This window comes from Clarias gariepinus, chromosome 22 (genome assembly GCF_024256425.1).
Source record: "Clarias gariepinus isolate MV-2021 ecotype Netherlands chromosome 22, CGAR_prim_01v2, whole genome shotgun sequence".
In the NCBI taxonomy this organism is placed as follows: domain Eukaryota; kingdom Metazoa; phylum Chordata; class Actinopteri; order Siluriformes; family Clariidae; genus Clarias; species Clarias gariepinus.
Window position 1 is genome coordinate 20,073,092 of NC_071121.1, and position 23,580 is coordinate 20,096,671.

Consider the following 23,580-nt stretch of genomic DNA (forward strand, 5'->3'; position numbering starts at 1 on the left):
AGTGAGATTGTTTTGACTCAACTAGTAATGCCTTGGCTTGTAATGACTGCTGTCTGGCAACTATGGTGTTTTTTTGTTTTGTTTTTTTAATAAGCTGCCGCTAATCAGTTAAAATCATTAGCCAGAGAAATTGAGAACCTCGCAGCAAATGACTACGTTTTATATCGAGTTGAAAGATTAATGGACGATTAGGTTCATCTGAGATGGTTGATGCTGAGATGGATGTTGATCTTAACCAAACTGTGTTTGACGGTCTTCAAGAAGTTGTCCGCCAACTTCATATCCTCTCACAGAAAGAGGAAGGGAACGTTGGGCGTCCACGGTGCATTTAACCTCCCAATATAATAGAGGCTCATCTACCTCTGGGTAAAACACACCATGGATGCCCAACGTTCCCTTCCTCCTTCGTGAGAATATGAAGTTCTTGAAGACCGTCAAACACAGTTTGGATAAGGATTCCGCAGAACGTCTGCTAATGGTCTCTCGTTGGCAGCCATATGCATAGTTAGTTTCAGATAATTAAAATGCATCACGCTGATTAGATCGATTGCTTCTGTCCGAGGTGCCCTGCGGCCCAATCCTGGTTTCGACTAAGGCTGGGGACCGCCCACCTTATCAGCATACAGGGACAAAGAAATGTGGAAATGCAGAAATAAAGATATGTAGAAATGTGGAAATGCCGAAATAAAGATATGTAGAAATGTGGAAATGCAGAAATAAATAAATCTTGAAATATGTTAATAAACAAAAGTATATTTAGCAATTTTCCAGGGCTTACTGTATTTATGTATTTATTTATTTCTATATTTACTTATTTATTCACACATTTATTTATTTATAATTATGTCATGTGTAGTCCTCCATATCAGAGGAGCCCTGGTGCTTATCCCAGGCACAAGGTGGGGTACACCCTGGACAGGGTGCCAATTTACCTGTTGTACACTGTCATACACACACTTTGGACCATTTGGGAATGCCACTTAACCTAATCTTTATGTCTTTGGACTGTGGGAAGAAACCCACCGAGCACAGGCAGAATGTGCAAACTACATGCACACAGACATGGGGTAGGAATCAAACTCATATTCTGGTGGAGCAAAGCGACAGTCCCACTAAGGTTCCATGTCAACTGTTAAATAGAAGATAACATGTTAGTCTTTGTGACATAGATTAAATAAACAGCGTTTTCTTTGCCACATGCATTAATTATCCAACCCTCCGAGTCACTGTTCCCACAGTCACCTGGTTACCATGGTTACTGCTAAACAGGAAGCCAATGGCGCTACGCAACAAAGGTAAAACTCGGATTAGTCACATTTTAAAACAATAAATTCAGTCATGTGTAGTGTTATCAGTTAAGGGACAGCCAGTGTATATGTAGGAGTTCATTATTTTGTTTAAATCTTATTGCCCTGAACGTAACGTTACGCTATACAAAGCCGTGTACGCGCTGTCTACAGTGTGTGTGTGTGTGTGTGTGTGTGTGTATACACTCGCCGATCAGTTTATTAGGATTATAGGAACATCTGCACACCAGGCGCGCGCACTGGACTGCGGGATTGTTCCCAGTTGGGCGGTCACGTGATGTCCGGTCCCCCCCGGCATTATGTACACAGTACACACGGTGCAGAGACATGGCTGGTGCAATCCGTTAGAGAGGTTGCCATCACCAACAGAAAATACAGTATTCAGCTTTCATTGCAGAAACATGGATTGAAAGAGAAAACCCGCGGTCAGTCCGGCGGTGCCGAAATTATGCGGGAAAAAAATGCTGACGAGTGGGAAAGTAACTATAGACTATAAATTCAATAATTTATTTGTCACATACACAGTCATACACAGTACGATATGCAGTGAAATGCTTATACGACTGCTAGTGACCTTAAAGGAAAAGAATAGTAAAAGCTTATACATAAGAAATAATAGGAATGAAAGAAATACTTTCAAAAATAAAAAAAATTAGTAAAATATGCTGTACAAAGTAAAATATACTGTAATAAGAGAAGTACGTTAGAAAATAAGATTAACTAGTGCAAATGTACTGTACAAAGTAATAGTAAAATAAACTTTACAAATAAGAACAAGATATCTATAAAAAAAAGCAAAATATCAATATATCGAGTATAAAAGTATAGAAAGAAAATAGAAATTTGTCAACAGATTTAGAATATTTAAATGGCTGTGGTGTGCAAGTATGCATAAAAAGTGACTTTGTAAAGTGTCTTATTTAAAGTGATTTGTGAATTATTTAAAATGATTTGTAAATTATTTAAAGTGATTTGTGAATTATTTAAAGTGATTTGTGAATTATTTAAAGTGATTTGTGCCGTGGAGTTTCAAAGAGATGGTATTAGTCTTGTGTGGTGGTGTGATGATTGATAGACCTTATCGCCTGCGGAAAGAAGCTCCTCCTCAGTCTCTCTGTGTTGGCCCTCAAGGAGTGGAATTGCTTCCCAGACCGCAACAGAGTAAACAGTCCATTGTTGGGAAGGCTGAGGTCCTTCACGACCTTCCTGGCCTTGGTCCAGCACTGCTTGGTGTAGATCGAGTGCAGGTCAGGAAGCTCGGTGCGGATGATGCGCTCAGCTGATCGCACCACCCTCTGTAGAGCTCGTCTGTCCTGCATGGTGCTGTTCCCGAACCAGGTCGTGATGTTTCCCGTCAGGATTCAATTCAATTCAATTCAATTTTATTTGTATAGCGCTTTTAGCAATTTTCATTGCCGCAAAGCAGCTTTACATAGTCAAAAGAATTATTTAGGTTTGTATGAAATGTGAATTTGTATGAATCAAAATGGTCAGTTTGTCCCTGGTGAGCAAGCCGAGGGCGACAGTGGCAAGGAAAAAACTCCCTGAGATGGTAAGAGGAAGAAACCTTGAGAGGAACCAGACTCAACAGGGAACCCATCCTCATTTGGGTGAAACAAAAAGCAGTAAATGATCTGCATATATACAGTGTGTAGGGTGGGAGGCAGTTCAGCTATAATAGCTGATGTTAATTGATGTTAATATGGAGTCCAGGTAGTTATTGAAGACCCAGGTAGACTTGTAAGAAGTTCCAGTCATGAACTATCGAACTGTCAAGTCCCCAGAGAAACAGTTGCCAACACCAGTCAAGGCCAGAACCATTTTCTAGGTAGAGAGAATCATTCCCAGACACCAGACGCATCCCAGAGAGACACACGGGGCATCCATGTGACGAGATCTTCAGCCAGAAGCGGGGCACCAGGATGGGTCAGACAGGTCCGGAGGGCAGAGGGAGTCTGGATCACTGGCAGCTCAGGAACGACATGTGTAGCTCGACAGAGAGAGAGAGAAAGAGTGAAAGGGGGGGACAGGAGGAGAGAGGAAAAAGAAAGAGGGGGGGAAAGAGAAGAAGAGGAGAGATGGCAGTTAGGTATGGTCACAGTCACACAATGTATAATGTGAATGTATATTAACTGTAGCGTGCAAGCAGATGCTCTCTATGGTACAGGAGTAGAAATTCCTGAGCACCTTGGAGGGCAGTCTAAAGTCTCTCAAGCGTCTGAGGTGGTGCAGACGCTGCCGGGCCTTTTTCACCACAGTGTTGATGTGACAGGACCATGCCAGGTCCAGTGTGATGTGAATACCGGGGTATCTGAAGCTGTCCACTCTCTCCACTGGGCTCCTGTTGATGATGTGGTTCTGGTAGTTCCTCACCTGCTTTGTACTGAAGTCCACTATCAGCTCTTTGTCTTGCTGACGTTCAGGAGGGGATTGTTTCTCTGGCACCAGTTATGGTTATGTATTTGGCCAAACCAATTAGGAATTTATTTCAGGTGTTTCAGTCAGGCCCCTTATCCCCAGTGAAGGGCAACCTTAATGTTTCAGCACACCAAAGTCTTGGGCAATGTTATACTTCCAACTTCGTGTCAACAGTTTGGGGAAGTCCTTTTTCTATTCCAACATGAGTGTACCCTAGTGCACAAAGCAAGGACAATAAAGACATAATTGTAGGAGTTTGGTGTGGGAGATTAAACTTCCAGCCGCCTAATACACAGTATGACTGCAGATCGATCCCTGCTATCCATTACACAAATGAGGATGGTTCCCTGTTGAGTCTGGTTCCTCTGAAGGTTTTTCCTACTGCCATCTCAGGGAGTTTTCCCTTGCCACTCTTGCTGTCGCCCTTGGCTTGCTCACACATTCACATTTCACACAAATTTCCATAATTTCTTTTGATTGTGTAAAGCTGCTTTGCAACAATGAATTTTTAAAAGCCCTATACAAATAAAGTTTAATGAATGAATAATTAAATGAACGACTGGCCCGAACAGACCCCTGACCTCAACCCTATTAAGTACCTTTAAGAAGAACTAGAACAGAGATTGGGTGCCATGTCTTCTCATTCAACATCAGTGACTGACATCTTAAATGCTCTAAGGAATATGTGGGCATAGATTCCAACAGAAACACTTTAAAATCTTGTGGATAGCCTTCCAAGAAGAGTGGAAGCTGTTATAGCTGCAAAAGTGGGACCGAAAGGGGCAAAAGGAGGGGTACACCCTGGGGCAAAAGGAGGGGTACACCCTGTGCCAATCCATCAAAGGGCACTGTTGCGAGCCTAGATAAAGATTTTCCGCATTCATCATTATCTTATGAAAATAAATGTTTGTCAGCCCTCTGGGCCCCATACTAGCCTGAGGCAGTTGTCTGCCTTCCTTGTTGACAAGCAATGCCTCTGGCTGCACACCACATTCTCTGTCTGCTAGTATTTGCTATGCAAAAACTGTGATAATGATGATGTTATCAATATGCAAATTAGAATGTGACGTTATTTCATCAAGCAACTTTTCCAGCAAGCTTTAGCTACTTTTGATTTTAAATACAGTAGCTGGCAGCGCTTGGACAGTGGCAGAGAGGCAGAAGCATCAAAGAGAGTGAGCAGGGAGCCGGTGCTGTGTCCTGCTAAAATACAAAAAAAATAAGAAAAAATTTTTTTACTCTTTGTGCAGTAAAAACTATCCAGGTCTTTTTGCAGTAAAGCCTACTCCAAACACATTTTTGCAATACATTTAGCAATATACTGCAAATCCAAACAAAGACGTTTCCATAAAAGGGAAAGGAGAGATAGCAGGGACCCTCACAGATCCAATTCGTGTAAATGTAAAGTAAATTAGAGTACAGTGGCTAACATCATTTATATGATCTTCTTACTATTTAACTTAATTTTTAATATGTACCGTGCACCTTAATAAATTAGAATATCATGTAATTTTTTGGGGTAATTTAATTCAAAAAGTTAAACTCCTATATTCTAGATATATATTATATGTAAGCAGACATATTTTAAGCCTTGCCTTTAAATTTTAATGAAAATAGCTTACTATTCATGAAAATTTTATGTCCAGTATCTCAACATATTAGAATATTTCATTTTGTAGGAATTTAGGTAAATTACTATGAATATATGTATCTTTCGGTCTAGTTCAATCTATGCAACCACAATCATGGGGGAAGACTGCTGACTTGACAGTTGTCCTGAAGACAATCATCGACACCCTCCACGAGGAGTGTAGTCCACAGCTATTGAAACAGCTGGCTGCTCACGAAGGGCTGTAGTAAAGCATGTTCTTTGAAAGTTGCCTGGAAGAGAAAAGTTTGGTAGGTAAAGGTGCATAAGCAATAAGGATGACCACAGCCTTCAGATGATTAAAATCAAAGCTAATTCAAGAACTTCAGAAGAGAGCTTCACAAGAAGTGGAGTGAAGCTGGAGTCAACAAACACAGGTGTCTTCAGGACATGAGCTACAACTGTTATATTCCTAGGATCAAACCACTTCTGAACCAGGAGTAATACATCTAGAATACGTCAGCAGCGTCCTCCCTGAGCTAAGGAGAAAAAAAGAACTGGACCATTGCAATTCATTTGGAAATTAAGGTCCCCAAGTGTGAAAGAATAGTGGAGAAGCACAGAATCAAAGTTGCTTGCAGGCCAGTGTGATGTTTCTATAGTCTGAGATGATTTGGGGTCCAAAGTCAACACAGCAATCTACCAAGAGATTTTCATTTTACTTCAGTCTTGTAACAAGATTCATGAAGATTTTCTTTTCCTGCAGAACTTACAGAAGCAGCTGCTTACAGTGCCAACTATGACTAACTGGTTTGCTGGTCATGATATTATTGTGGCTGAATAGCCATACTACCTGACCTGGAGCCTATAGAGAATCTATGGGATATTGTCAAGAGGAAGATGAGAAATACCTGACCCTATAATACAGATGAACTGAAGGCTGCTATGTAAGCAGTGCCTCAGGCTGATCGCCAACATGCATTGATGTGGTAATTTATGCTAAAGGAGCTCTAAGTGAGTGCATAAATGAACATGTGACATTTATATATTGTAAATCCTTTTTTTAATTAAAGATGGATAAAAATGAGTTTAAAAACTAGAACTGATAACCAGGGTGTAGAATTTACCATGCTGTTTTCCCTCTTGGAATTAATGGAAATATGTAGCCATTCTTTAATGCAATAAGCTAAATTAATGTTTATATTTTCAAATAATTAGCAAAAGTTACCAAGGTGGCTTTTGGGAGCTCCCAGGAGCGGAAGATCTTTCCAACTCACAGTGCACCGAATCGCATGGGGAATGAGATGGTCACATTTCACAGTTCACCCACGCCTGGCCCTGGCTGCTATGACAACCATGTGGTATGTATAAAATGCTCATCCTTGCCTGGGTCCCCAACTCAGTGTCTATTTACAAATATCCTTGAACAGAAAGGATACATTTTAATAAGTTTATTTGCTATCGTTGAATGACCCTTCATTTTCATGTTGATGGCCAAGAGACTAAATATAGGATTATATCTTTTTTAGAAATATATAACACTACAGGTGTTCCTCAGTGCCCCTGTGTTCACAATAGCTGATTACAATATAAAATCTTGCAAGACAGACATCCGAGGGAACTTTTGGACCTTCAGTGCCTTGCATAAGATCTGAGATATAGCATGTGGCTGGAGTTGCTTTTTCTACAGCATAGCATTAAGAATTCTTCATTACTGGAACTAAGAGGCCCGAACTGGTTTCCAGGAAGGACAACGAAGACACGTTTTTTCAGGGTTGGAGTAGAAAACCTTGAGAATCCTGCACAGATCCCTGATCTCAACCCTTCTGAACACCTTCAGAATGACTTGGAATGTCAACAAAGCATTCTTGTGTCTGACTTGACTAATGCTCTTGTGACTCAATGAACATAAGGCCCCACAGCCACACTCTAAAATATATTAGAAAGGCTTCCCAGAAGAGTGAAGGATATTTATAACAGCAGATGAGTCAATCTATAATGGGATGTTTTACAAGCACATATTGTATTGGTCAGGTGTCCACATACTTTCGGCCATATAATGTGGATTAGTACTATTATCTAGCTTAATAATGCTAGCCCGCTGAATGATTTAAAAATATAGTTTATATATCTGCAAACGTTAATATACAGCCACGTCCATAAATATTGGAACAAAGATACTTTTTTTTTTTTTTTTTTACTTTTACAGACAACCAACCACCTATTGGGATGTTGTTGAACTACAAGGCTCTGACAGGCCTAGGGAAAAAAAAGCTTTGCAAAATCTTGAAGTGTGGGTCCTAAAGCTACGGAACCTTCTACCAGATAGGAGATTATACAAACAGACTTATACAAGGGGTCTTTCAGAATGGCAGAGGCTCTGCATACACCAAGATGAATTACTAAGTTTTAAACGCAATGGTATCTGTTTACGCTACCATATTACATCAGGGCAGGACAGCCAGTAAACACCAGTTTTGCACGCAAGTGCAGAGTGGGGGGTGGGGGGCGGGGGTCAGAGCTGAAAGAACAGTATGAGAGAGGAGAGAGCAAACACTAGCACAGCTTCCTGAAAGAAATGGGTCATGTAACACATAATCAAACTAAATTTTATATTAAGGCATTGTGTAATCCTACAGCTCGTTTCAACATTTATTAATATCCCTGAAACATCAAAGCAGCCTATTAAGGCTGCCTTGACAAAAAAAATTCTACAATAATAAATAAGGGTGTTAATTATTCTACATTAACTCCAACAGGTGGGTACGATTGTTTATAACCTCAAAAGAAGACCAGAGAGTAAGAAAGGCTATGCTTTAGCAGCCCGCACTTCTCCTCGCTTCCTGCCCTCTTTTCAGGTATGAATGATTCCTAAAACATTGACCCAAAAACCTCATATACCACGTATATGGAGATCTCACATATAGCAATATTTGGAAAATTTGAAAATCTTTGGAATAGGGCAGTGCACTATATCCAACTGATAAGGTGAAGATCATTTATAAAACAGCTTACACTTAAGGCTGTGTAAGGGGATCTCGAATATAGTAGCGTTAAGTAGGAATCTTGACCTAATGGTTATGTCATGCAATATGGAAAAGTCAGTGGTAGAATTCAAATTTGTCAGGGTATTATTGGATTTGCAATTTTGAGAGTAAAGGTCAATGTCAGTCCTGGACGTTGATCAAGTAAGTAGGTTGAGTAGAGCCACTTGATTGGAACTGTGAAGGCTACTTTTTCAAACATTTTTCTTTCCAAGAGAGATTAAATCATGGGTAATGCACTAAGCAAGTAAAAATCATTCAAGACACCAGTAATGACTGCAGTAATGACAAAATGTAATATATGGTGACAAATTATTGGTCATCAAATAAGTGTTTGTTCAATTATTGAACTAATTTCTTCAAAATTAAATGGTAGCATTTTTTCCGGTTAGACAGTCACTCCATCACCCCAGAAATACCAGCAGGACTGGAGTGTGTCATCAATGTGTGCTCCTGGAAAAACATCATTAAGCTCAACCGAACCGAGGTTTGTGACCAAACCTGTCACGGTCAGCACCAATCCTGGGTGAGTTTCTTTAAACATTTATACACATTGTTTAAGTGGTACATAAACAGAATATCACTAGTCTGTCCAGTCCAATTCTACAGAAAAGCTAATATACAAATTGCTAAACAAAAAAGGTTAATGCTGGCTATGATAGAAATGTATCAGAACTCTCAGTGTATCACAGCTTGCTGTGTATGGGACTTAGCAAAGAGCTCAAGGATGTTGACTTGATGTCTCCAAATTTCAATACAATTGAACATCCATGGGATGAACTAGACAAACATGGAGCCCCACCTGGCACCTTAGAGCACTTAAAGGATCTATAGCGAATGTCCTGGTGCGAGACACCACAGCACTCCTTTAGAGGTCATGTGGGTCAGTTTTGGTGGCATAAGGGAAATCTAAAACAGTTTTAATGTCATGGCTGATTTGTCTATATACTGATAATAAAAGCATTATTTGTCTTTTACTGTTTGATAATGATAAATCAATTGATCAATTACAGACCTGGTGCATACACACCCAATTGCCCAAGTAATCGGCGTGTATCGTGGCCGATGAAGTTTGGCTCACCAGACTGGACTCAAGTTCCCATGCTGGATAGAAGGGCACTTCGCACAGAGGTAAAAATGAAAAAAGAAAGAAAAACATTTCCAACTATAGCTATAGATCATGGCTGTTCAAGTCCAGCGCTGAGGGGCAGTGTCAAACACAACCGACTCACTTAACTTGAGTTTTATCTCATTTAATCTTAATTTCCAGATTTAGAGGTTTCGTTTGTTGATGAAATACAAACTGTAGGGAAGACGTGTGCTCTAGAACTGTACTTGAATATCCCTGGTATAGATTATTTAGTCCTAGGTTACAAAAGCATCCAAACATTTCTGACAAATTGTATGTTTGTGTTTCATTACACACAGCTTCCATGTGACAAGGACTTCAAGAACCATCGCAACAGAGTAGCCTATCTACACTTGTACTATTCTTGAGGTTGCGGGAATTCTGATTTAGGATTTAATCACATCTTTAAATAATAATGAAAACAGCTGGTCATTGTATGCTGAGTTTTTGTCTAAACATGGCTACATGGATTCCTTTTAATGCACAAAGCAGGACAGATCATCTGATGAGAATTTCTTTAAAAATTAATTTTTAACATGAATCGTATTTAGTGCTTCCAGAAAGTTCCATAAAAATAACATTCATCATTTTATGTGCTGTCAAAAAGCTGTTAAATAAATCATCTTTTGTGAGATTCATTTAACACAGCAGCCCTCTGTTGCCAGACAAGTGAATTGCTGTGTAAATACTGGCAAGCCTTTCCTTTTCCTTCTCCAAGCAACCATTAAATTGCAATTTTTGTCTGGAAATGTGATCATTGATGGGCTGGGTTTTATTTCATAAAATGACCAAGTGCATCTTTAATTATGATACGAGAAAGGGAGGCTAACCATTCTAATCCTTTATCAATGTTTGAAATATTTATTTCATCATTCATTCAAACATAGGAAACATCATACACTTTTTTTTTTTTTACAAACACTGAAAAATTCAAGCAGAATCCAAACTTATAATGATATATATTTGACAGATGTAACAGTCAAACAGTCTACAAACACCACCCACTCAACACACTGCTGTTGAGCTGATCAGCCTCTGTAACACCATCTCGCCAATTAAATCTGTTGACTGTTCCTAATTGCAATAATAGATGCATTTCCTTCTATTCAGAGGCACACCGTGAGCACAATAGGATCTGCATTCTAAAAGTTTTTCTGTAAATACACTAAGGTCCATGTTTTTGTTGTTCATTTTTTCCGCCTTACTTTTGGTTTCTTGACTGGTCGAAGGTAGGGGTTATCAATCATGTTTTCCTCGTTATTCTTCGCAGAAGGCACACCGCCACCAGGTGGCAGAACAGCATTCTCCTTATCTGCTCCTGTGTCCTCCTGGATTAAAGAAGACATATTGCAAACAGTCATAAGAGTACATTTCCTTAGGAAATTTCACTAGAACCCCTATGTACAGTAACTGAGCTCTAAACTATACACAACACATACTGCTGATCTCACACTGACTCATTAATTCAGATGTTAAGTACATCATTTAAACTTGCACCAGAAGTTTGGCAGCATAGAAAAGAGAGATGTCATAAGTATCTTACGCTAATGTTGTTATTGACATTGTTTTCGCTGTCTGTCTGGTCGTCCTGCTCAGATGAGTCCGTTTCCTCCAGGGACTGCAGCTCCAGCTCAGAGGGCAGTAGAGCACTCAGGTATGGGATAGAACTGGGCTTTGCTGCAATCACTGACAAAAAATGAATTGCATAAAATGAATGAAAGTAACTTCATAAGTAGTAAATAATACTAAAGACATGTAATAAAACTGAAACAATTATAAAACAATTGATAACCATTCGATTTTATAATATATATACAATGTAATATATACATATATATATATATATATATATATATATATACAATGTAATCCATGCTCATGAATTATAACCAGCCCAGTTAAAGTTTTTCCAATCTTTGACTTCCTAGTTTAGATTACAATGTAAAAGTTATTAGAATTTTTACCTTTTAAAGATTTAAATTACATTCATTTCAGACAGACACAAAGCCACCCAGCTTGCAGATCTTTTATTCATTACTTATGAACACGGTTCTTACATGGAAAAGCAGTGAGGTCATCTTTAAAGAGGCTTTGTGTCTCTCCAGTCTTTGCCATGAAACGTGTGAGTGCCCTCTCGACATCTCGTCTCTGGGAGGCTGCCTTCTCCCTCAGCACCTGGTAGTCTGATACAGGCTCCCGAAATGTCTACATACCAGAAAAACAAAAGACATTCCGTCAGTTAATGTCACAGACTAACTTAATTTTGACAGAAAAGCCTATTAAATAAATTTCACTTGAACGATGCCAGCTTTAAGCAACTGCAAGTGCATAAAGACTTTTGCCATTTCATTTAACAGGTTAAAATAAGTAAAACATGCTATCTTACCGGGGTCTTAATGTACGTATGAGGGTCTGGGAATTCTGGGAAATGGCTAGGGATGTAAGTAGGATGAGTCCGCTTCTGTCCAGCAACAAGAGCCTTAGGAATCACTGGAGAATTTGTCACTGGTGCTGTTGCAAAGCAGAACAAAAAATAAACAACATAACATAAGAGCTACACTAGAATTATAGGATATAGGAATTAATGTACAGTAGGTTCCTAATTATAGGGTTGACAAAAGCTCCTAAAGCATACAACAACTTAATGTTAATTAATGATTCACTTATGATGGAGCATAAACAATTCTTAATGTCTGATGCATACAAGCTACATAAGATTTAATGACTATGGTCCTTGTTTATAAAGATTAAGGATTGTTAAGTAGGGTTGCTATAATGTATGGTTAGTCACAGTGTACGAATGGATGGTTGACAGACCGTTTCAGAAATGCTCGTTAAAATGCATGTTCAGTCACATTTAGGGTGATTGTCATGTCAATGATTTTCATGGGTAGTGTCATTTAAATATACACATATATAAATAGCTAACAAAACATTTTCAGCAACTGTAATTATTAACGGCCAGGTTTTTTGAGTTTGTATTATTTGTTTAGTTTCATTTTACTATATAAAGGGTGGCCCCCAAGAGCCTTAAACTGTACTTATAATAAAGCTTAACTCAGTATCCCAGTCACACATCATTTACTTCTTTCCCTCGCTGTCCAATTTGTAAGGAATTCCTGTACATGTATGGAGGTACTTAATTAGACAAAAAATGTGCTGGAGAAAACACAATGCACGAAAGATACAGATACATGTCAAAAGTTTTAGTAAGTATTCACATCGAAGATCAAAATGAAAAAAAAAGCTCATGTGGTAACAACAACCATGCCACAGAACTGTGTTGGTGCCACATGATTTGCTGATTAGATAAATGGGCAGCTGTCCTAATAAAGTGGACATCTATATAAATAAAAGAACGGTTTTGTCTGTACGTTGGTCAGAAGAATTGAAGGACGAGAAATCAGTCTCAGAAAAAAATTGTGTGTCTGTCACAGCATCATGCAAAACTAGCTGAAAATGCTAAAGGATGAATCCTGAATGTTGACTGGTAACACTTACGTGCCGTTATGACCATCCTCTGTGATCTTTTGGCGTACAAGGGCAGCGAGTCTACATTAAATCCTGTAAATGTTAAAAACAAAGAAGTGTAATTTTTAGTTAAAAGTGCTCGTCAATATGACATTAAGCCAGACTCTGACACAATCCAGCACCCAACCCCACCTACTTACAGAACTCCCTGCCCATTCTGCCTAATGCTTTATAAATTCGCTTTACCACTACATGTAGTTCACAGCATTTGTTATACCCTATGGTGCTTACCTATTTCCACCAATGTAATAACCACGTCAGAGAGGGTAGGACTGCTTCTGGCTGTATGCTCACAAGTTGCCTTTGCACAACGTCCAACCTCAGTGATATCTGCAAACCATATCATAACAGAACTGAAATTGTTTGATTTAAATGCCTTCTTCTCATGCACAGATGCACACAACAAAAAAGCACAAATTCTCATGGTCCTCTGTTTAACCTACGACCGCAAAAGAAGAGCATTGTGCAGTAATTTGTGAAACAACTCACGAAAAAGCATATACAGAAAATTGGATATCAACAAACAAAACTTAGATAGATTCTTTGAGAAAGGTGAAAGTTTCTTATAGAAAATTATTACTGATGGCGAGACATGGATTCATCACTATGAGCCTGAGAGCAAAACAAGTATTACAGTTTTCTGAAGTTCTCAAGAGCCATTATTGGAGCATCATCAGGAAAAGGTTGAACAATCAACTTGTCAGTCACTTTGGATAAAGAAGTGCAGACAGCAGTGCATTCATGGCTTATACTGTAGCTCAGACCAAAAAAATTTTAAATGAAGGAATACAAAAGCTTGTTGACAGATGGACAGAGTATTGAAAGGCAGGGAGATTCTGTTAAAAAAATATTGTCCTTTCCAAAAGTCAATTTAAATAAATTCTACAGTCCGAGTGCTGATCATTTTTGACTCCTCCTTGTATATTAGATGTGATAAAAGACTATATATAGGCCTACATATATTTCAAAGTTAGGAGGAAAAAAAACATTTGCATAATCTGGTTGAAATTGATACACATTTTTTAAAGTGCTTGAAGATCCAATTAATAAAGTGTATGTCATGTCAAAAAAAAGGTGTGTAAAAGTGTTTTTAACATGAAGAAGTAGTGAAACATTCTTTAATCGAAGGAACAGCTAAAATACTACCACTAGGGGAAAACAGTGTAGGTGTTTAGCAGTGCTGTGATAACTGTGATGCATTCACACATTATTAAAACATACACGCTCCAGTATATAAACAGAAAGAACTTCGGGTCAGATGTCCACATACTTTTGGCCATAAATTGTATGTAAATAGTTTATTTATAATGTCACGACTCGATGCCCGCTCATCGTCAAGTTGAGTTGAGACTTTGGGAGCAGTAAAACGCCACCATTTCTCAATAAAGGTAGTTTCACCCTGTGTGGTAGGAATGATGTACTGCTCAGTTAAATGTTAAACTCTTGTATGTGAAGTTAGTTTGTATTGTTTCAATTCTGCTCTTTGTTTTTAGGTGAGAAAATTTATATTATAAGGAACAGGTTACTTTTAATTAATTATTTAACTTTTTTTTTTAAATCAAGTTAGGGAAAAAGCATTATCCAAACGATTTGTGTAAAATGGTGATAGTATTAAAATCGACATTTTAATCGAATCGACACCGAGGTATTGTGTTAATATTCTATCAGGAGATGACTGATGGTTCCCATTCATAAATAAAGAGGACTTGAATTGAGTTCAGTCCTGTAGTCCTGTGTTTGTGTTGAACGTTTAATGCCTGTCTTGGTGTAACTTACAGCTCTGCATCATTTCTGTTAAAGTCTCCACGGCCGCTTTCTCTGCGCTGTCGAAGCCGCACTCGGTGAGCAGGGAGCTGACCACCACCTGCAGGGTGCGCCGGCGGGCCAGCTGGTAGTTCTCCGCCGGACTCGTTGTGGGCTTGTTACCGCTTGACCGCTAAAACATAAACAAAGGGAGGAAAAATCTATATGGGGATAAAATAAAGCTCCTAACCTATTATCTATCTAGGTTTATCTATTCCTTACTATCTTAACAAAGACTGGATGTATTTAGGTTGCTAGCAACCAGCTCTCCACAGCTAGCTAATTGGCTAGCTGATTTAGCATACAGCAGGACGGCTAAATCGTAAAGAAAATCTCACATCTTCGCCGGAGAGAACGCATTTTAAAACACTTCGTTAATGAAGCGCATAACTCTACAGGCCTTAAACAGCTCGTGCGCAAGCACTGCACCTCGGTCTGCAGTTTATATACTCCGCTTAGCTAGCTGACAGCTACAAACTCATTAGGAAGCTAAAGTTACCATTCCGATGTTTAAAGACCCGCCGCCCGCCACAGCCGGATCCGCCATCTCTGCGATCCTTCACTCTGTACTGATTAAATCATACAGAGTTGCTGCTTATTTTTGACGTTTAATTTACAAAGCAAATTAATGATCTTATTAAACAGCTAAAGCATTTGGTGTCTGCACCAGTGTAGCGCTGTGATTCTATGGTTCTGTTTTGTTTGGCGAGGGACATCAAGTTAAAGGTGCATTACCGCCACCTACCGGCCTGGAGCGTGGACCGGCGATTGACAGAAACACAAAATAGAGCTTTAAAATTACTGCATGAAAATGTAATAAAATTATGTTTAACTAAAAAAAATAATTAAGTCACTAAAAAACGAAATAAATTTAAATTAAGAGAAATTGAAGAAAATCCAATTCAATTAAATGAATGTGGTGTGGTGTCTTAGTGGTTTGCACTATGCTTACTGGGTTTCTTCTGGGTACTCCTGTTTCTTTCCACAGTCCAAAAAAAAAAAAAAAAATGCAGATTTGGTTAATTGGCGTTCCCAAATTTTCCATTGTGTGTAAGTGTATGTGTGTGTGTACATGCCCTGCAATGGATTGGCACCCTGTCCAAGGTATACCTTGCCACATGTCCAAAGTCTTTTGGGATAGGCTCCAGACCCCCGTGACCTTGTACACAAGATAAGGGGTAAACACAGCTATAAGGGTTATTCAATAAATTTATTAAAAAATGAAATTAAACAAAATTAAACATAACAAAATTAAATAATTTTTTTTTATTAAATAAACACAGTTAACACTGTGGCCCTGCGCCTCCTGGGTCAAGGGTTTAATTAAATAAAAAAAACATTGAATAAATCTATTAGTTCTTAAAACCAATTAGTTTTACAGTAGATTCTGAATTAAGTTTTAACTTGTACAAACCAAGAAAGCATTTGTATTTTCAAATATTTTTTTCCAAATCTAAAACTATTATTTAAATGTTAAGTAATTAAAATTGGTTGTGTATGTGATTTGTAAGTTTTGAAAGTGGGTTTGATTCATTTTTTTTAGTAACAGCTAAATTATATTCAGGGTTACAGAAGATTTTATGAACACAAAGTACACAAAGACACCTGACCTTCACACCCATCTCTGGATCTTCCCCTGAGCTTTTGCCACAAAGTTGAAAGCAAACTATAATATAGAGTGTGTTTATATACTGTAGCATTAATAGTTTTGGTGTGAAAATAACACAGTACGCAAACTGGCTGCGTGAAGACATGGTTTGGTTTATAAGTGAAAAAATGTGAGTTTGCAAGGACTGTTAGCTGGTTTCAGATCACAAATAAAGATCACAAAATCAAAAAAAGAGCCAAAATGTTGCAGCTGCAATTATGTATGTGTGTGTGTGTGTGTGTGTGTGTGTGTGAATCATGTTTGTTAAAATTTTCAACCTTGCAGTAATGTATTGTATTTAATATTAATAAATACATCAACTATTTATTGTGACAGCTGTACGATTCTGCATAATATATAAAAAAAGTAATCTACTGAGACTAAATAATAAAGTCTTAACACATCCCAGGATATCTTGGAGAGGATATACATTGAAGACACAGACAATGGTTTTGCACAAACTAGAATTTATTTAACTGCAACCAAAGAAAGCTCATCCATTAAAGACTTGTTACATCCTTTATAAATAATATTCAGCCAGTAGAAAATCATTACATTATAACAAACTTACAAGTAACATTTGAGAACAGACTCCCAACATTAGCTGTTCAACAGCATTCAGTCCCAACAGGCACTTAGCATTTCCTCTCTGTCAGACATACACAAACCTCAGTGCAACGGCAGCACACACAGTGTGTTAGTGAGTGTGTATTTTAAGAAGCATGAGCTCGGAAACTCATACGCCTCTGCCTGAACATGGGCAGGTCCTTAGCCTTGGCTTCCATCTCAGCGTCCTGTTCATCGTCTTCTGGGATGAACGTCTGTGGCTCCTGATTCTGAGCCGTCACTGTTAAGCAGTCCTCCATCAGTTTAGTTAGAGTGCTTTCTTCCTGCTCAGGAAAAAGTGAACAGGCAGCCTCCACCATGCCGCTCAAGAGGCCCAGGACTGCAAAGGTCCCTCCCACCAGATATACCTTCATGGTGCCTTTTGACGGTCGAGCACTTAGCATCTCCCTCGCAAATGGAACAATCTCCTGCATCATCTCCATTTTGTTACAACTCAGTCACAAGTTGTGTCTGTGAGGGAAGAAAAGAGACCGTCAGGATTCACTGCATATGATAAGAAATTATTAAGCATTTCACTAAAGCTTCACATCAGCATTAATGAAAGAACAGCTCCTGCATTTAGTATATAAAGTATATAAAAATCAGAATGTTAATCAGGAAACAGAGAAGTAATTGCAAATAATATCAGTGTGCAAAAGGACTTACATGTGGATTATAAGTGAAAGCTTCAGATGATTCCTTTGTTCAGTTATGTCCAAGTATCAATAGGCGACTCAGGCTTGTTCTGTATTTAAGGTTGGTGCTGTCTGTAGCCACACCCACTAAACATGAATATTCATAATGAAAATAAAGCACTGCCAGTATACTTGTGCAAGTTTTAATGTGCTTCAGAGCTGGCGGGTACGTGTCTACTGACCTCTGTGTAGACAAGTTCATCTGCTGATCACGTGAAAAAACACTTCTGTGTTGTATGTGAGTAATGTGCTTCATCTGATGCTCTCTTCATACAATAAGTTCTTGATTATGTCATACCCATAATCTATGATGACCTTAAGATAATTTTATTGCATTTGCTCAGTGGGAAACACACACACACACACACACACACACACACACACACACACACACACACAGTCATTAAGTGCAATATAGGATTCATGGAAGACAGTCTTTAGGTAACTGGATAGTGACAAAATTTTGTATATTTTGTTTTGTACTTTATTAAACGGTAATGACATCTTTAATTCAGAGCAAAATTTATTGTAAATCTACATGAAGCTTCACAATTGATTTACTACATGGACCGCCCATGTGAACAGCCTGCAAACACATCTGAAACACACGTGTAATGGTTCTCGCATCATCTTACAATTACTGTATTTTGCATTTGTTTAAAGACTTTAGCATTTAGACTTGGAGCACTAGTAACATGATTGGCTATTGGCTATTGGGTCAGTGTTTCTCATGTGTGGTCCTGGAGCACACCTGCAATCCATTATAGGTGTTTAGCGCATGCAAATTTCAACAGCTACTATGTTACTTTAAAATTACACTATGATATACAGACTTGACTAATGGCTAAAGTTAACAAGACAATATAAGGTGTACTAAATACACGCTAGTGTAAGTGTTGGTATCTCAAAGTGTGTGTTTCTAACCCTACCTAGAGGAAATAAAGACTCATCAGACCAGGAAAAAATTTCCAATCTTCTATTTCCCAAATTTTGCACATCGTAGCCTCAGTTTCCTTCTCTTAGCTGACGGGAGTGGCATCCGGTGTGGTCTTCTGCTGATGCAGCTCATCTGTTTAATGGTTCAATGTGTTGTGCATTCAGTGATGCTCTTCAGATGTATTGAGACTGCAATTGTAGCAGCTCGAACCAGTCTGGCCATTCTCCTTTGACCTCTGGGATTAATTGATTAGATATATGTGTTAACAAGCAGTTGTTGTTAGTCTTTTGGCTGTTCTCGTCTGAAGGTTGCCACACTGGCCTATAGGGTTTGGCATTGGCATTGGCTGGGCCTTCCGCCTGGCAGACGAGAAACCTACCACTGACTCACCAATGCCCTACATGTTAACAAGCAGTTAAACAAGTATCTAATGAAGTGGGTACACACACACACACACACACACACACACACACACACACACACACCTTTTGTGGATATGTGGGTTGTAAATACACAATTTCCTGACTGTATTTCCTGTGCTACATGTTTTAGCCACAGCAGACCATCCAATCTACACAACAACTTGGCACAGGTTTTACGTCAGACACCCTTCCTGGCTCCTATTTTATCCTTTGCCACTGGGTGGGAATTGAATGTGGGCCTTCCACATGTCAGACGAGAAACCTACCACTAAACTACTAATGCCCCTATACTATATTCTACCTACTGTGTACAATTAACCAAGCTCACTAAAGATTTTGCCATTGTAAATGTATTTTTAAATATCCAAATATCCAGATCCAGATGAACACTTGAACCACAGACTTGAGTGGTGGTCAGGTGCCACAGGAGCACATCAGAATAACGTTCCATCAGTTTTTTTTTTCAAGTAAAGAGAAAGAATCTCTGTATAATCTGGTTGGAATTTATAATTCTGCATTAAGTAACATGCGAGAAAACATTAAACAATCAAAGTCGTACACATTTGGCTTTCAAAAATGGCATGAAAATCACCATGGTCTTTTGGTGAAAAATAAAATAATACATCTACACATATAAAACAGAAATTCATTTTTTTTGTTTGGGTGTTTTCACAGGTAGTTCCATCACAGGCATGGCACAGGTGTTCCGCCATGACTGTGTTTGTAGGCTTCATCATTTCCGTTTCTGTAACAGTAGGCAGCAAAACAGGTATGTCAGGCCGAGCTCCTAGCTAAAGAAACCCTGGATCAGACCACAAAGCATACATCTACAGTGACAACGCATAGTTGAACTTATAAGAGCCCTGCCCAAAATAAATGTAATAAAACCATTAATTTCACTGTAGACCCTTAATGAGATTAACAACTCATATAAAGCCAAGAAACCGTTTGTTAAAAAAAACAAAAAAAAAAACAATGATTTAAACATTACTAAAGTTTGTGTGATTTTTAAGTTTAAAAAGTGAATAGCTCTACGCAGAGAATCAGACTTGCCCCAATTGAATAAATGTACTTATCTCCAGTAAAAAGTTTATTCCATTTAGGGTCACACAAGACTTTATGGACACCTGTGATACAAAGTACACAAAGACACCTGGCCTTCACACCCATATCAATATTTATAAAAGGATATGGAGGTTAGAATTTTCAGCCTTGCAGAAATTAATTAAATTTGATATTAATAAAAGACCTACATCAAATATTTATTGTGACAGCTGTATGAATCTGGCAGTTGGCTATAATAATTACGAACGTAATCTACTCCAACTCTGCCTGGCCTGTTTTATGTGAGGATTCCATGTGCCTGACTTTATTCCAGTTTGGTTTTCATTATTATTTGACTTAAAAAGTCTAAACACATCCCAGGATATCTTGAAGAGGATATACATTGAAGACACAGACAATGGTTTTGCACAAACTAGAATTTATTTAACTGCAACCAAAGAAAGCTCATCCATTAAAGACTTGTTACATCCTTTATAAATAATATTCAGCCAGTAGAAAATCATTACATCATAACAAACTTACAAGTAACATTTGAGAACAGACTCCCAACATTAGCTGTTCAACAGCGTTCAGTCCCAACAGGCACTTAGCATTTCCTCTCTGTCAGACATACACAAACCTCAGTGCAACGGCAGCACACACAGTGTGTTAGTGAGTGTGTATTTTAAGAAGCATGAGCTCGGAAACTCATACGCCTCTGCCTGAACATGGGCAGGTCCTTAGCCTTGGCTTCCATCTCAGCGTCCTGTTCATCGTCTTCTGGGATGAACGTCTGTGGCTCCTGATTCTGAGCCGTCACTGTTAAGCAGTCCTCCATCAGTTTAGTTAGAGTGCTTTCTTCCTGCTCAGGAAAAAGTGAACAGGCAGCCTCCACCATGCCGCTCAAGAGGCCCAGGACTGCAAAGGTCCCTCCCACCAGATATACCTTCATGGTGCCTTTTGACGGTCGAGCACTTAGCATCTCCCTCGCAAATGGAACAATCTCCTGCATCATCTCCATTTTGTTACAACTCAGTCACAAGTTGTGTCTGTGAGGGAAGAAAAGAGACCGTCAGGATTCACTACATATGATAAGAAATTATTAAGCATTTCACTAAAGCTTCACATCAGCATTAATGAAAGAACAGCTCCTGCATTTAGTATGTACAGTATATAAAAATCAGAATGTTAATCAGGAAACAGAGGAGTAATTGCAAATAATATCAGTGTGCAAAAGGACTTACATGTGGATTATAAGTGAAAGCTTCAGATGATTCCTTTGTTCAGTTATGTCCAAGTATCAATAGGCGACTCAGGCTTGTTCTGTATTTAAGATCGGTGCTGTCTGTAGCCACACCCACTAAACATGAATATTCATAATGAAAATGAAGCACTGCCAGTATACTTGTGCAATCTTTAATGGGCTTCAGAGCTGGCGGGTACGTGTCTAGTCGCTAAAGTGACCTCTGTGTAGACAAGTTCATCTGCTGATCACGTGGCAAAACAGTTCTGCACTGCACGTGAGTAATGGGGTCCATCTGATGTTCTTTTTATTCAGTAAGTACCTAATTATGTCAAATCCATGATACCTTTAAGATACAGTAATTGCAGTCTTTAATTCACGGCAAAATTTATTGTAAATTTATATAAAGCCCACCCCATCCTGCGTAAAACCTGTGTCAAGTTGTGCGGTCCTCTGTGAGACTAACTATGTGAAGCTTTGTAATGCATTTATTACATGGATTTTATAACTCCACCTAACATTAACACATTAACATTGGTTATCAACCTAAAGTTCACCCAAAGAGCTCAAGACTGCCAACCTCACCTTCAAATTCCCCAGATCCCAATCCAATTAGGCACCCATGGTATGCACCAGACAAAAAAAAGGTCTGAGTCACAGTGTCCACTATGCACCTCACAGCGTCCTAAGGGTCTGCTGCTAACATCCTGGTCTTGTGGCCCCTGAGGTCTTGTGGCCCCTGAGGGGCAAAAGCCACTTAATAGCACAAGGAGAACCTACACAATACTGGGCATAATGTTTTGCCTTATAAATTTATATCACGTGCATGTCATTTGTGTTGTGTTTTTGTTAATGAAGCACTAAGACACTAATAGAATTGGTTATTTTTGTGAAAATTTAACTAAACTGCCTGGATCATTGCAAAGTTTGTCATCTAAAGAATATATAATGAGCTATATATTTACTTACTGAAAAGCATGACTGACTACAGGTCTATATATAAAAAAATAGAAAAATAGAAAAAAAAAAGTCTCAGTGTTTTTTAGCTAATTCCTGTCAAATCATTTAAAACACAGGTTAAAGCCTTTAATAAGAGGGTAGATATGGTGTAAATATAAAAAAATTGTTTACTGTATTATTACCATAACACAAATACTGCAAATAGTCAAAATATTATACTTACAATAACTTAAGTTACTTAATCTGTAAAATTTTTAAGCAGCATCTTATGCACTAGCTTATGGCCTTTACCCCCATTAAACATCCTAGTACAGTATAAGTAGGCTATAGTATTCTTTGTTAGGTTTGGGGTCAGGATTTGTCTCATGTGTCCTATCTCACGTACATAGGTAGTAAAGTAAATGTATGTAAAAGGTAAAAGAAAGCGAACCAATTTTGGACACGATGACAATCAACTTTACTCTACTGGGTCCGCTGCCAGTTGTTGCCAGTTGTTGTAGGGTCAAAGCTGTTAAGATGAGAAACCAGTAAACTGATACAGTTTATGCTCAATAAGATTGCATCATATTGAGTTAATAATTATTGGACTGTTTGCTGCATTGTGGTTGTTATTTTTATCTGGTGTCAATTTCTGTGTTTAGTGTAGTTCGAAAGTAGTGCAAAAGTGCAATTCTTAAAGACTAGACAACAACTACTATTTTACCAGTCTGTAAAGCAGATGTCAGAAATTTTGGTTGTGAATCATTGTCACATAGATAATTTGCCAAAAAAGTTATTTTATCTAAAAAAAAATTATTTATATTTTACATTTTTTAATGTAATCTAAATGTTGAGTTGTCGACCTTTCACAACCATTTGGTAAAATAAAATACACTCATGTGTTGACTGAGTGAGCAGTTGTGTGTGAGGTGAAAGAGAAGTGGGATTTTGAGCAATGGTATTGGCTTGACTCACTCTAGACAGAGCTTCTGCTGCGTGGACAGATGAACAGCAGAGACTTCTGACCCACAGCTCTGATTTGTGCCATGCCCTGTCCCCTAGTTACACAGACAGTGTTGAGAAACCAGCTAAGCAGGGTCACAGCATCACAAGCTGCATGTGACAAAATACAAAAGAGCAGTTTCAGCAAAAAGAAAAAAATGAAAAAAAGATATAAATATATATATAAATATATATTGGAGATTTGCAATCCCACAATAATTAGT

The 23,580-nt window shown here is 38.4% G+C and overlaps 4 protein-coding genes across 4 annotated transcripts; 1 reads left to right on the top strand and 3 right to left on the bottom strand.

Moving 5' to 3' along the window:
- The first annotated feature begins 1,276 nt into the window (after nucleotides 1-1,276).
- LOC128510354 (protein pitchfork-like) lies at nucleotides 1,277-10,226 on the top strand. The gene is made up of 6 exons (XM_053482577.1): nucleotides 1,277-1,295; nucleotides 6,532-6,674; nucleotides 8,073-8,171; nucleotides 8,750-8,883; nucleotides 9,371-9,488; nucleotides 9,786-10,226. The coding sequence occupies exons 1-6, from the start codon at nucleotides 1,277-1,279 to the stop codon at nucleotides 9,852-9,854; spliced, it is 582 nt and encodes a 193-aa protein (XP_053338552.1). The 3' UTR covers nucleotides 9,855-10,226.
- Nucleotides 10,227-10,413: 187 nt separating this feature from the next.
- LOC128510365 (transcription initiation factor TFIID subunit 8) lies at nucleotides 10,414-15,511 on the bottom strand. Its single transcript, XM_053482594.1, has 8 exons — nucleotides 15,320-15,511; nucleotides 14,794-14,953; nucleotides 13,249-13,347; nucleotides 12,988-13,050; nucleotides 11,873-11,997; nucleotides 11,544-11,691; nucleotides 11,030-11,172; nucleotides 10,414-10,814 (listed from the first exon to the last, which is right to left on the bottom strand). The coding sequence occupies exons 1-8, from the start codon at nucleotides 15,365-15,367 to the stop codon at nucleotides 10,674-10,676; spliced, it is 927 nt and encodes a 308-aa protein (XP_053338569.1). The 5' UTR covers nucleotides 15,368-15,511; the 3' UTR covers nucleotides 10,414-10,673.
- A 1,492-nt stretch (nucleotides 15,512-17,003) lies between these two features.
- LOC128510709 (G0/G1 switch protein 2-like) lies at nucleotides 17,004-17,792 on the bottom strand. Its single transcript, XM_053483174.1, has 2 exons — nucleotides 17,741-17,792; nucleotides 17,004-17,545 (listed from the first exon to the last, which is right to left on the bottom strand). Exon 2 carries the CDS (start codon nucleotides 17,515-17,517, stop codon nucleotides 17,182-17,184), a length of 336 nt encoding a protein of 111 aa, XP_053339149.1. The 5' UTR covers nucleotides 17,518-17,545; nucleotides 17,741-17,792; the 3' UTR covers nucleotides 17,004-17,181.
- A 2,802-nt stretch (nucleotides 17,793-20,594) lies between these two features.
- Nucleotides 20,595-21,468, bottom strand: LOC128510725 (G0/G1 switch protein 2-like). The gene is made up of 2 exons (XM_053483199.1): nucleotides 21,417-21,468; nucleotides 20,595-21,221 (listed from the first exon to the last, which is right to left on the bottom strand). Exon 2 carries the CDS (start codon nucleotides 21,191-21,193, stop codon nucleotides 20,858-20,860), a length of 336 nt encoding a protein of 111 aa, XP_053339174.1. The 5' UTR covers nucleotides 21,194-21,221; nucleotides 21,417-21,468; the 3' UTR covers nucleotides 20,595-20,857.
- Between the last annotated feature and the right edge of the window lie 2,112 nt (nucleotides 21,469-23,580).